The 12,778-nt window shown below is 37.9% G+C and overlaps 1 protein-coding gene across 2 annotated transcripts in view; it reads right to left on the minus strand.

Annotated features, from left to right (window-relative positions):
• Window positions 1–12,778, minus strand: part of XRN1 (5'-3' exoribonuclease 1) — a 98,679-nt gene that overhangs the window by 32,668 nt on the left and 53,233 nt on the right. For both annotated transcript variants that reach the window (XM_068546037.1, XM_068546036.1), the window contains exons 26-27: window positions 10,087–10,176; window positions 9,562–9,697 (exon numbers count right to left, since the gene is read on the minus strand). In XM_068546037.1, the coding sequence (XP_068402138.1) occupies window positions 9,562–9,697; window positions 10,087–10,176 (226 nt within the window). The remainder of the gene's footprint in view (window positions 1–9,561; window positions 9,698–10,086; window positions 10,177–12,778) is intronic.

Consider the following 12,778-nt stretch of genomic DNA (forward strand, 5'->3'; position numbering starts at 1 on the left):
GCCACCCCCTCCAATGCCTCCTTCAGGCCACGTGGGTCCTAGAGGCATAGGAGGGAGGCCGGGGAGATCAGGATAGGCAGGCAGGAGGGGCCCTCTGGGAGGAGTGGAAGAGGAGCAGAGGGTGTTTGCCCCGCCCACGCGGGCACAGAGAGCCTGCTGAGCTCCCAGGCTGGACCCTGCCCTCCAAAGCCCCCTCCAGGCTGTGTGGGTCCTTAGGGGCACAGGAGGGAGGCCGGGGAGATCAGAAGAGGCAGGCGGGAGGCGCCCTCCAGGAGGAGTGGGAGGGGAATAGAGGGAGTTTGCCCCTCCCACTCAGGCCCAGGGAGCCTGCTGGGCTCCCAGGTGAGGCCCCTGCCCTCTGAGACCAGCGGTGGGGGGCACGCCTGAGCCCCTCCTGTTCCTTTGAGCCTAAGCTCCACCCGCCACCCCACACAGCCCTGAGGGCCTTTTCCAGCCCTGTGGGTCCTAAGCACAGGCCCCACTCACCTCCCAAACCTTGCCCTTGCTTAGGCCCCGCCCTCCACAGCCAAGGCCTCCCCACCCCACCTTTTTTTTTTCCTCTTTTCCCTCTGCCTCTTTTTTACAATTGTATTGTTGTACCTTCCAGTTGTTGATTCATCTATATTTTTATTTTTATATTCTTTCTAACATATCTGTTAGCTTCCTAGTCTAATTTTATCTTTTACTTTGTTATTGTTCTCTCTCTCTTTTTTTTTTGCCACCCTATTTGGCTTGCAGGATCTTGGTTCACGAGCCGGGGGTTGGGCTGAAGCTCCTGTGGTGGGACTTCCGTGTCGGAACCACTGGACTAACAGAGAACCTCAGACCCCAGGGAATATTCATCGGAGTGAGGTCTCACGGAGTTCCTCATATCAGCACCAAGACCCAGCTCTACCCAACAGCCTACAAACTCCAGTGTTAGAAGCCTCAGGGCCAACAACCAGTAAGACAGGAACACAATCCCGCTCATTAAAAAAAAAAAAAAAAAAGAGAGAGACAGCAAAAACATATGTCACAGATGAAAGAGCAAGGTAAGAACCTACAAGACCAAATAAATGAACAGGAAATAGGCAATCTACCTGAAAAAGAATTCAGAGTAATGATAGTAAAGATGATCCAGAATCTCAGAACCAGAATGGAGGCATGGATTGAAAAAATACAAGAAATGTTTCACAAAGATCTAGAAGAACTAAAGAACAAACAAGCAGAGATGAACAACACAATAACTGAAATGAATAATACACTAGAAGGAATCAGTAACAGAATAACTGAGACAGAAGAACAAATAGGTGAGCTGGAAGACAAAATGGTGGAAATAACTGCCGAGGAGCAGAATAAAGAAAAAAGAATGAAAAGAATTGAAGACAATCTCAGAAACCTCTGGAACAACACTAAATTCACCAACAATCGAATTATAGGGGTCCCAGAAGAAGAAGAGAAAAAGAAAAGGTCTGAGAAAATATTTGAAGAGATTATAGTCGAAAACTTCCCTAACATGGGAAAGGAAACAGTCACCCAAGTCCAGGAAGCACAGAGAGTTCCATACAAGATAAACCCCAGGAAAAACACACCAAGACACACATTAATCAAACTAACAAAAATTAAATTCAAAGAAAAAATATTAAAAGCAGCAAGGGAAAAACAACAAATAACATAAAAAGCAATCCACATAAGGTTATCAGCTGATTTTTCAGCAGAAACTCTGCTGGCCAGAAGGGAGTGGCAGGATATACTTAAAGTGATGAAAGAGAAAAACCTACAATCAAGATTACTCTACACAGCAAGGATCTCATCCAGATTCGATGGAGAAATCAAAAGCTTTTCAGACAAACAAAAGCTAAGAGAATTCAGCGCCACCAAATCAGCTTTACAACAAATGCTAAAGAAACTTCTCTAGGCTGAAAACAGGAGAAGAAAAAGACCCACAAAAACAAACCCAAAACAATTAAGAAAATGGTAATAGGAACATACATATTGCTAATAACCTTGAATGTAAATAGATTAAATGCCCAAACCAAAAGACAGAGACTGGCTGAATAGATACCAAAACAAGACCCATATGTATGCTGTCTACAAGAGACCCACTTCAGACCTAGGGACACATACAGATTGAAAGTGAAGGGATGGAAAAAGATATTCCATGCAAATGGAAATCAAAAGAAAGTTGGAGTAGCAATACTTGCATCTGATAAAATTGACTTTAAAATAAAGACTGTTCCAAGAGATAAGGAGGGACACTACATAATAATCAAAGGATCAATCCAAGAAGATATAACAATTATAAACGTTTATAGGGCTTCCCTGGTGGCACAGTGGTTAAGAATCCGCCTGCCAATGCAGGGGACACAGGTTCGAGCCCTGGTCCGAGAAGATTCCACATGCCACGGAGCAACTAAGCCCGTGCGCCACAAGTACTGAGCCTGCGCTCTAGAGCCCGCGAGCCACAACTACTGAGCCCGTGTGTCACAACTACTGAGCCCGCAAGCCTAGAGCCCGTGCTCCACAGCAAGAGAAGCCACTGTAATGAGAAGCCCATGCACCACAACGAAGAGTAGCACTCGCTCGCCACAACTAGAGTAAGCCCACTAACAGCAACGAAGACCCAACGCAGCCAAAAATAAAATAAAATAAAGTATAAAAAAAATGTTTATGCACCCAACATAGGACCACCTCAATACATAAGGCAACTGCTAACAACCACAAAAGGAGAAGTCGACAGTAACACAATAGTAGGGGATTTTAACACCCCACTTACACCAATGGAAAGATCATCCAAACAGAAAATAAATAAGGAAACACAAGCTTTCAATAACACAACAGACCACATAGATTTGATATTTATAGAACATTCCACCCAAAAGTGGCAGAATACACTTTCTTCTCAAGTGCACATGGAACATTCTCCAGGACAGATCACATCTTGGGTCACAAATCAAGCCCCAGAAAATTTAAGAAAATTGAAATTGTATCAAGCATCTTTTCTGACCACAATGTTATGAGACTGGAAATCAATTATGGAAAAAAACTGTAAAAAACACAAATACATGGAGGCTAAACAGTGCACTACTAAATAACCAAGAGATCACTGAAGAAATCAAAGTAGAAATAAAAAACTACATAGAAACAAATGACAACGAAAACACGACGACCCAAAACCTATGGGATGCAGCAAAAGCAGTTCTAAGAGGGAAGTTTATTAACAATTCAATCTCACCTCGAGAAACAAGAAAAATCTCGAATAAACAATCTAAACTTACACTGAAAACAATTACAGAAAGAAGAATAAAGAAAACCCAAAGTCAGTAGAAGGAAAGAAATCATAAAAATCAGAGCAGAAATAAATGAAATAGAAATGAAGAAAACAATAGCAAAGATCAATAAAACTAAAAGTTGGTTCTCTGAGAAGATAAACAAAATTGATAAACCCTTAGCCAGACTCATCAAGAAAAAAAGGGAGAGGATACAGATCAGTAAAATTAGAAATGAAAAAGGAGAAATCAAAACTGACACCGCAGAAATACAAAGGATTGTAAGAGACAACTACAAACAACTATATGCCAATAAAATGGACAACCTGGAAGAAATGGACAAATTCTTAGAAAGGTACAATTTCCCAAGACTAAACCAGGAAGAATTAGAAAATATAAACAGACCAATCACAAGCACTGAAATTGAAACCGTAATTTAAAATCTGCCAACAAACGAAAGTCCAGGACCAGATGGCTTCACAAGCAAATTCCATCAAACATTTAGAGAAGAGCTAACACCGATCCTTCTCAAACTCTTCCAAAAAATTGCAGAGGGAGAAACACTCCCAAATTCATTCTACGAAGGCACCATCACCCTGATATCAGTACCAGAAAAAGATATCACAAAAAAAGAAAATTATAGACCAATACACTGATGAACATAGATGCAAAATTCCTGAACAAAATACTAGCAAACAGAATGCAACAACACATTAAAAGGATCATACACCATGGTCAAGTGGGATTTATCCTAGGGATGCAAGGATTCTTCAATACACACAAATCAGTCAATGTGGTACACCACATTAACAAATTAAGGAATAAAAACCATATGATCATCTCAACAGATGCAGAAAAAGCTTTTGACAAAATTCAACACCAATTTATGATAAAAACTCTCCAGAAAATTGGCACAGAGGGAACCTACCTCAACATAATAAAGGCCATATATGACAAACCCACAGCAAGCATCATACTCAATGGTGAAAAACTGAAAGCATTTCCACTAAGATCAGGGACAAAACAAGGATGTCCACTCTTGCCACTCTTATTGAACATAGTTTTGGAAATCCTAGCCACGGCAATCAGAGAAGAAAAAGAAATATAAGGAATACAAATTGGAAAAGAAGAAGTCAAACTGTCACTGTTTGCAGATGACATGATACTATACATAGAAAATCCTAAAGATGCCACCAGAAAACTACTAGAACTAATCAATGAATTTGGTAAGGTCGCAGGATACAAAATTAATGCACAGAAATCTCTGGCATTCCTATACACCACCAATAAAAAATCAGAAAGAGAAATTAAGGAAACAATATCATTTACCATCACAACAAAAAGAATAAAATACCTAGGAATAAACCTGCCTAAGGAGGTGAAAGACTTGTACTCAGAAAACTATAAAACACTGATGAAAGAAATCAAAGATGACATAAACAGATGGAGAAATATACCATGTTCTTGGATTGGAAGAATCAACATTGTGAAAATGACTATACTACCCAAAGCTATCTACAGATTCAATGCAATCCCTATCAAACTACCAGTGGCATTCTTCACAGAATTAGAACAGAGAATTTTACAATTCGTATGGAAGCACAAAAGACCCTGAACAGCCAAAGCAATCTTGAGAAAGAAAAACAGAGTTGGAGGAATCAGGCTCCCCGACCTCAAACTATATACCACAAAGGTACAGTAATCAAGACAATATGGTACTGGTACAAAAACAGAAATATAGAGCAATGGTACAGGATAGAAAGCCCAGAGATAAACCCATGCACATATGGTCACCTAATTTATGACAAAGGAGGCAAAAACAGTCAATGGAGAAAAGACAGCCTCTTCAATAAGTGGTGCTGGGAAAACTGCACAGCTACATGTAAAAGAATGAAACTAGAACACTCCCTAACACCATACACAAAAATAAACTCCAAATGGATTAAAGACCTAAATGTAAGACCAGACACTATAAAACTCTTAGAGGAAAACATAGGAAAAATACTCTTTGATACAAACCACAGCAAGATCTCTTTTGATCCACCTCCTAGAATAACGGAAATAAAAACAAAAATAAACAAATGGGACTTAATTAAACTTAAAAGCTTTTGCATAGCAAAGGAAACCATAAACAAGACAAAAAGACAACCCTCAGAATGGGAGAAAATACTTGCAAATGAAACAACAGACAAAGGATTAATGTCCAAAATATACAAACAGCTCATGGAGCTCAATATCAAAAAAACAAACAATCCAATTAAAAAATGGGCAGAGGACCTAAACAGACATTTCACCAAGGAAGACATACAGATGGCCAAGAGGCACATGAAAAGATGCTCAACATCACTAATTATTAGAGAGATGCAAATCAAAACTACAACGAGGTATCACCTCACACCAGTCAGAATGGCAGTTATCAAAAAAATCTAGAAACAATAAATGCTGGAAAGGGTGTGGTGAAAAGGGAACCCTCCTGCACTGTTGGTGGGAATGTACATTGATACAACCATTATGGAGAACCATATGGATGTTCCTTAAAAAACTAAAAATAGAACTACCACATGACCCAGGAATCCCACTACTGGGCATATACCCTGAGAAAACCATAATTCAAAAAGAGTCATGTACCACAATGTTCATTGCAGCTCTATTTACAATAGCCAGGACATGGAAGCAACCTAAATGTCCACTGACAGATGAATGGATAAAGAAGATGTGGCGGGCTTCACTCGTGGCACAGCAGTTAAGAATCCACCTGCCAATGCAGGGGACACAGGTTCGAGCTCTGGTCCGGGAAGATCTTACATGCCGCGGAGCAACTAAGCCCGTGCGCCACAACTACTGAGCCTGGGCTCTAGAGCCCGCGAGCCGCAACAACTACTGAGCCCACGTGCCTAGAGCCCGTGCTCCGCAGCAAGAGAAGCCACCACACCACAACGCACACCACAACGAAGAGTAGCCCTCGCTCACTGCAACTAGAGAAAAGCCCACGTCCCAAAAGATACCCAATGCAGCCAAAAATAAAATAAATAAATTTAAAAAAACCCACCTTTCACTTTATAAAAGAAAAGAAGATGTGACACATATATACAATGGAATATTACTCAGCCATAAAAAGGAACGAAATTGAGTTATTTGTAGTGAGGTGGATGGACCCAGAGTCTGTCAATAGAGTGAAGTAAGTCAGAAAGAGAAAAACAAATACCGTATGCTAACACATATATATGGAATCTAGGAAAAAAAAATGGTATGGATGAACCTAGTTGTAGGGCAGGAATAAAGATGTAGACATAGAGAATGGACTTGAGGACACAGGGTGGGAGGGGGATGCTGGGGTGAAGTGAGAGTGGCATGGACATATATACACTACCGAATGTAAAATAGTTAGATAGTGGGAAGCAGCAGCATAGCACAAGGAGATCAGCTCGGTGCTTTGTGATGACCTGGAGGGGTGGGATAGGGAGGGTGGGAGGGAGGCTCAAGAGGGAGGGGATATGGGGACATATGGATGCATATGGCTGATTCACTTTGGTGTACAACAGAAACTAACAGTATTGTGAAGCAATTATACTCCAATAAAGATCTATTAAAAAAAAATTAACAGGGAAAAATATACTATGTAAAAAAAAAAAAAGTGAGAATACTTTATAACCATTGCAATCCATTACTATGATTTACATTAAATATTTTCAAAAAGTGAATTCTTACCTGATAGGAAAAATGGCAGCAGTTTACTTGTAATGATAGTCACCTATTTTTAGACCATAGCTTATGGACATAAGTACAAAAGGGCACAAAACAGCCCTAAGCTACAGAGTCTATGTACTATAGAGTTCTTGTATTTATATACTGTAAAATGCTCCAGCCTTTAAACAGAGTCTATTTTCTTTTATTATAGAGATATTTCATTTCTATCTATCAATAAATACTTACTGAGTTCTATTTATGTGCCATTTATTGATTTAGGTATTGGAGATAGAACAGTGAACTGTTCTATTCTAGTTGAGGGAGACATACAAGCAACAAACTAAGGGAAAAAAAATAGCATGTTTAAAGGTAAAAAGCATAGAGGAAAATCAAGCAGAGAAGGGGGATCAGCAGTGTGGGGAGAGACTGAAATTGTAAATAGGGTGAAAAGTGAAGGTCTTACTGACAAGGTGTCTATGTTTCCAGGGCATAGCAGACTAGAAGTACTGATAGAGTACAACTGGTGCCTACTGACAATAGCAAGAAAAAAGAATATGAGAAAAGATTTAAAGTAATTTAAAAAAGCAGACACAAGAACTGTGCCTGGAGGATTGCATATGAAAAAACAACCCATATGTTCTAACACATCCCTAGGCGTTATTACTATAATTACAGCATTAATTAGAAAATATGGCATTCAAACCTGAGTCATTAGGCAAATTAATAGACTATGGCATTTTCACTATAGGCCCCAACCCACAGCTACTAAAATGAGAAGTTCTGGGGAATGACTACTGAAAGTGTGATCACCTGGGAGCTTGTTAGAAATGCAGAATATCAAGAGCTGCTCATCCTAGAGCTACTGAATCAGAATCTGTATTTTAACAAGATCCCCCAGTGATTCATTTGCAAAGTTCAAGAAGTACTGCTCTGAGGGTGGAATCCAGAATGCGTGTTTTTTAAAAAGCTCCTCCAGTAATTTTGATAATTAGCTGAGTTTGGGAACCACTGTCAATAAGAAAACTAGGGATACTTTTAATGATGACCCTGCATTAAAAAGAAAAGTTTAAATTATATTCAGAATGTTATGTTCATTTTTTAGTTTTTTCTCCTTCTTTTCTTTATTACCCTAATAACATTATAACACTGAAAAGGGAAAAAGAAAGAGTCACTCATAACTGGTCCTCCTTGACTCATTAACAGGTTTAATAAAAAAGTCCTGTCTTATCTATATGTACATACATTTAAAAAATGTTGTAATCAAAATAATAGACTACAACTTTGTATGTGTATCTTCAGTTTGCAAAGTAAGAGGAGAATGTGTAAAACATTTTAGAAAGCTCTGCATCCAAATGGGATCAAATAAAATTTGAGGGCTTAAAGTTATAAACTTTTGTTAAGTAGAAAACTCATTTCAAAAACCATACTGGACAAATAGACTTTACAATGAAAGACATTAAAACGAAATGCAGGCTTTCTATCCTCAGCTGAATATCATTAACCTTTCAAAATATCAAACTCTTGGCTCTGAGCCTTACATTTTTTCTTAAAGAGTCATCTGGTGGTGATTTTCCAGACCGAATTCACAGCTCTTGAGCATGTGATAAGAGGATTCAAATAATAACAGCTAAGTATTATTAAGCATTAATAATAGCTAGGCATTATTAGGAGTTTATATTAACTCAGTTAATTCTTTTGAGGGCTATATGAGGACTATTTTATTCTTATTTTGCCAATCAGGAAATGGAGGCATGGAAAGGTTAACTATCTTGCCTAAGGTTTTAAGTACTGAAAGAGGGATGGGGGAAAATGACGTGAAAGACCAGTTCTTAACTTACTCTGCTATTAGTTCAAACAAGAGAGCACTGTGTTAGGAAAGCAACATCATTATAATAAAAAGGCAAATACGTGAAAAATAAAATTGTAAGTTAAAAAAAGGAATAAAATTAACCCATTTTCTATTGCATCAAGATAGGGAATCAAAACAGATAAAACAGTTAAGCCTACACAGGTTACTGCTTTTTAAAATCAAGACATAAAAAAAGGATAGTTTAAGTGGGATTTCAAAAATACTTAGTAACTGAATGAGTTTATCAGTGGGAAACAAAAGTGAAATAAATATAATTTTTATGTTCTATAAAAACATGAACTGTATCTTTTAAAGAACTTAGAATAGGAAAGAACAGGGAATTAACCTTATTTCTCAATCACAAACTTTCTACTGACTAGACTCAAAAAATATTAATTCTTAAAATTAGAAACACTACAAGGACATAAAATTTAAATGCTATGGCTTTAGGGACTCCCCTGGTGTTCCAGTGGTTCAGACTCCATGCTCCCAATGCAAGGGGCATGGGTTCGATCCCTGGTCGGGGAACTAAGATCCCACATGCCACAGGGTGGGGCCAAAAGAAAAAAGATGTGCATTTATATTTATTTACACAAACTTAATGGACACTGGAAAAGGCTGGAATATTGTTTTAAATTACAGAATATTTTGACATAATTTAGAATCATTGAGTATATGTTTTATTTGATTGAAATACAAATAAATTATTTGTAGGATAACATACAGTTCATTTAACTTCAAATCTCGTCAATAATCTTCGTTATTGAAAATTAGTACCTTGCACTTTTCAACTTCTTCTTCAATTTTCTCAACAATAGCTGCATCCAGAATTTGTAAATCACAAGAAGAACGAGACAAAGTACTGACAGGATGTCCCTTTAGCCAAGTAATAATTTCTTGAACTTTCTCAGCACTATATTAAAAACAATAATTTTTTCACATTAATTGAAACTTTCTGAGGGTTTATATAAAAGGCCTGATATGAACTTTCTGAGGGCTGTGAATTATAAAAGATATCAAATATATAATTAATCACAACACTTAATTGGGGCTAATTATAAATCCAATATAAACATGGACATGTTATTTCTCAGTAATTAAAAAAAACCACAAAAATTAGTTTAAAAGTACTTTACTGATATAAATGAAATAAAAAATTATATTAAGATCTTAAAGCAAGAACAAAACAATACAAAACCCTCCCCCCAAAAGTAATATAAATTCTTGATAAACTAACTACTACCCTTCAGTAGAACCACTAAGTTGAACTATGCAGCAATAAATCTCATCAATTTTGCTTACCCGTTCTCATTTTCTCCAGGCCAAATGTCGTCTTCATAGAACACATCCTCTTGGCTATTTTTGGCTATATAACTAAATAGTTCTGGAGCTCTAGCCAAACAAACAAACAAAAATACTGCTTTTAAAAATATGGCTAATTTCATATAAACTTCCTATCAAATTTCTGGATCCTAAGGGGATATATTAAATATATTGAGGACTAATTATGTACACATATAAGGGATAGAGACCAAAAGATTGAAAGTATTCATAGGCCCTCAAAAAAAGATGAGGGAGAAATGATTCAATTCTTAAGTATAATTACACTATGATTACTTATAAACTTCAATCACTGACTCTATCCCTCTTAGACTATAATGACAGGTGATAAATGGACAAAAATAATGTATACAGGTTCATTTTCTAGTTTTCACAATAAAGCTAGAGCACTCCACAAAAGAGCAAATGAAAATCCATTAAAAGTTTCTTCTGATATTCCTCAAAATTTCATTGTTTTCTAACAGTGTACTGTAGTACTTTCAAATACACGTAGCAGACTGAACACATGTGCTTATTTCTGCTCCCATCCTAGCCTGCTAAAAGAATAGTAAAGTAGAAAAAAGGGCATGGACCTATAACGACAGATGAAGAGAGCAGCAGAGAATCTGATAGTACAGGTTGAGTTAACGAAATTTTAGAAACTGAAAACTGAATAGATAAGTATGAACTGACTTGACAAATAGGAATAAGCTGTACCCTAAGTCACCAGAGTGGGAAGTCAACAAGAAGCAAGTTGACGTGAACTGTGGAAGTCTGCAAAAGCTCAGGAGATACGGGCTCCGTACATTTTGATGCTGCAGTATGGGGTGGGTTTAACAGGCTTTTAGTTGAAAATTTTGTATAATAAGCAGTTATGCAGTCACCTCCACCTCAGCGTAAATCCTGTAGTTTACTTTCAGAGAGGCTAAATAGGGGCTGCTCGAGCCTTGGGTACTCCAGGCACAGGAAACTGGATGGGTGGGGCATGAGGAAGAGAGGATAGGTGCCCTACTGAAAACAGGGGATCAATGAAAATATAACTACTATACAACATGCCACTAGGAAGCAGGCTAGGAAGTATAACATCTTTAAGAAGCAGACTCTGAGATGGAGATAAACATGGAAGAGGTTTATTAGTGTGTTCTGTGGAAACAACACCTGTGGAAGGGAAGGAAGGAAGTGGAATTGGGCACAGGGAGAAGTTGGGCTGTGGTTCAATCTTAATGAACTCCTTGGCCAGTAGCATAGAGATCTCAAAGTAGGATGGCTCCTCAGACTTATCCTGAACTGGGGCAATCAGGTTGGCTGAGCCTTTACATCTTCTTGTTGATGAGGTATTGGATGTGTGGCTGTTGTGGCAAAGGGACATAACTTTAGGTGAGGCAGTTCTCTTCTGTCGGGCAATTCCTGAAAAGGCTCACTGCTGAGGGCTGTGAGACAGCAGCATTCCTGCTGCCCAGGGAATAGGTCCTGAGTCGTGAAGAGACATCTGGGTGTGTACCACAGTATCCACTATGTAATGAGACCCCCTTTCTCTGGTTAATTTCCAGAACACTGGAAGTCAGTTTTGTTCTCCATATCTGTCATCCAAGAAAAAGGCTGTAGAATACCTTTCTGGGAAAACTACCCAGCTCAAGAGAAAAGATATACATATAGGTAGTGATATTTGGAGATGCTCTGCTGAAACAGCCAAGCCCCACCAGAGAAGCTTCACTGAAGCACATTAAATTTCCCGTCAGCTTTTTAATCACTGAATAGTAAATGTGGTAAGACACTAAAGAAGCACCAGACCAAAAAAAAAAAAAAAACTTTAACATGAAAGGAGAGATCAAATCAAACAGAAAAGGAAAAAAAAGCAATTTGTAGTAAACAGAAAATATTAAGAATAGAAGAAAATCTAGATTACTATCTTCAGAGAAATAAAAGAAGACATTTCATTCATTATAAGAACAAGATGCTATAAAAAAGGAATGCCAGAGAATAAGGACACACTTCTAGAAATTAAAAATGATTAAATAAAAATAAAAAATAAGTTAAAGCTGAAGAAATCTCCCACAGAGTAGAACAGGAGTATAACAATACAGAAAACGGATGAAAAGAGATAAGAAAATTAGGAGAATTAATCCAAAAGGTCTAACATATATCAAAAGGAGTCCCAGAAAGAGAGAATGACAACAACAACAAAATGGTGAGGAGGAAGTTATCAAAGAAATAATACAAGAAAGTTTCTCAGAATGGAAGGGCATCAGTTTCAAATCTGAAAGGGCTGACCAGCAAAATAAAAGAAAAAAGACCCATTCCAAGGCACACATCTTCACATTATTAAATAGTATTGGTAAAGGGAAGATTCTAAAAAGATTTCTGAAAATGAAAAATAGATCATGCACAAAGAGTAAGAATCAGAATAACACAAGACTTCCTGACAGCAAGGGAAACATGAGAATGGAGCGGCGCTTTTCAAATTCGGAAGGAAAATAATCTCCAATCTAGGATTCTAGACCCAGGTGAGCTATCAACCAAGTATCAGGGAGGTTTAAAGAAATTTCCAGACATGTAAGCTTTCTCAGGAAGCTACTGGCATAAGTGCTCCATCAAAATGGAGACATAAATCAGAAGGAATAAAGCATGAAAGCCAGGAAATAAAGGAATCTTATGCCGAAGAATGGTGAAGGGA

The sequence above is a fragment of the Eschrichtius robustus genome, chromosome 6 (assembly GCF_028021215.1).
Source record: "Eschrichtius robustus isolate mEscRob2 chromosome 6, mEscRob2.pri, whole genome shotgun sequence".
Taxonomy (NCBI): Eukaryota; Metazoa; Chordata; class Mammalia; order Artiodactyla; family Eschrichtiidae; genus Eschrichtius; species Eschrichtius robustus.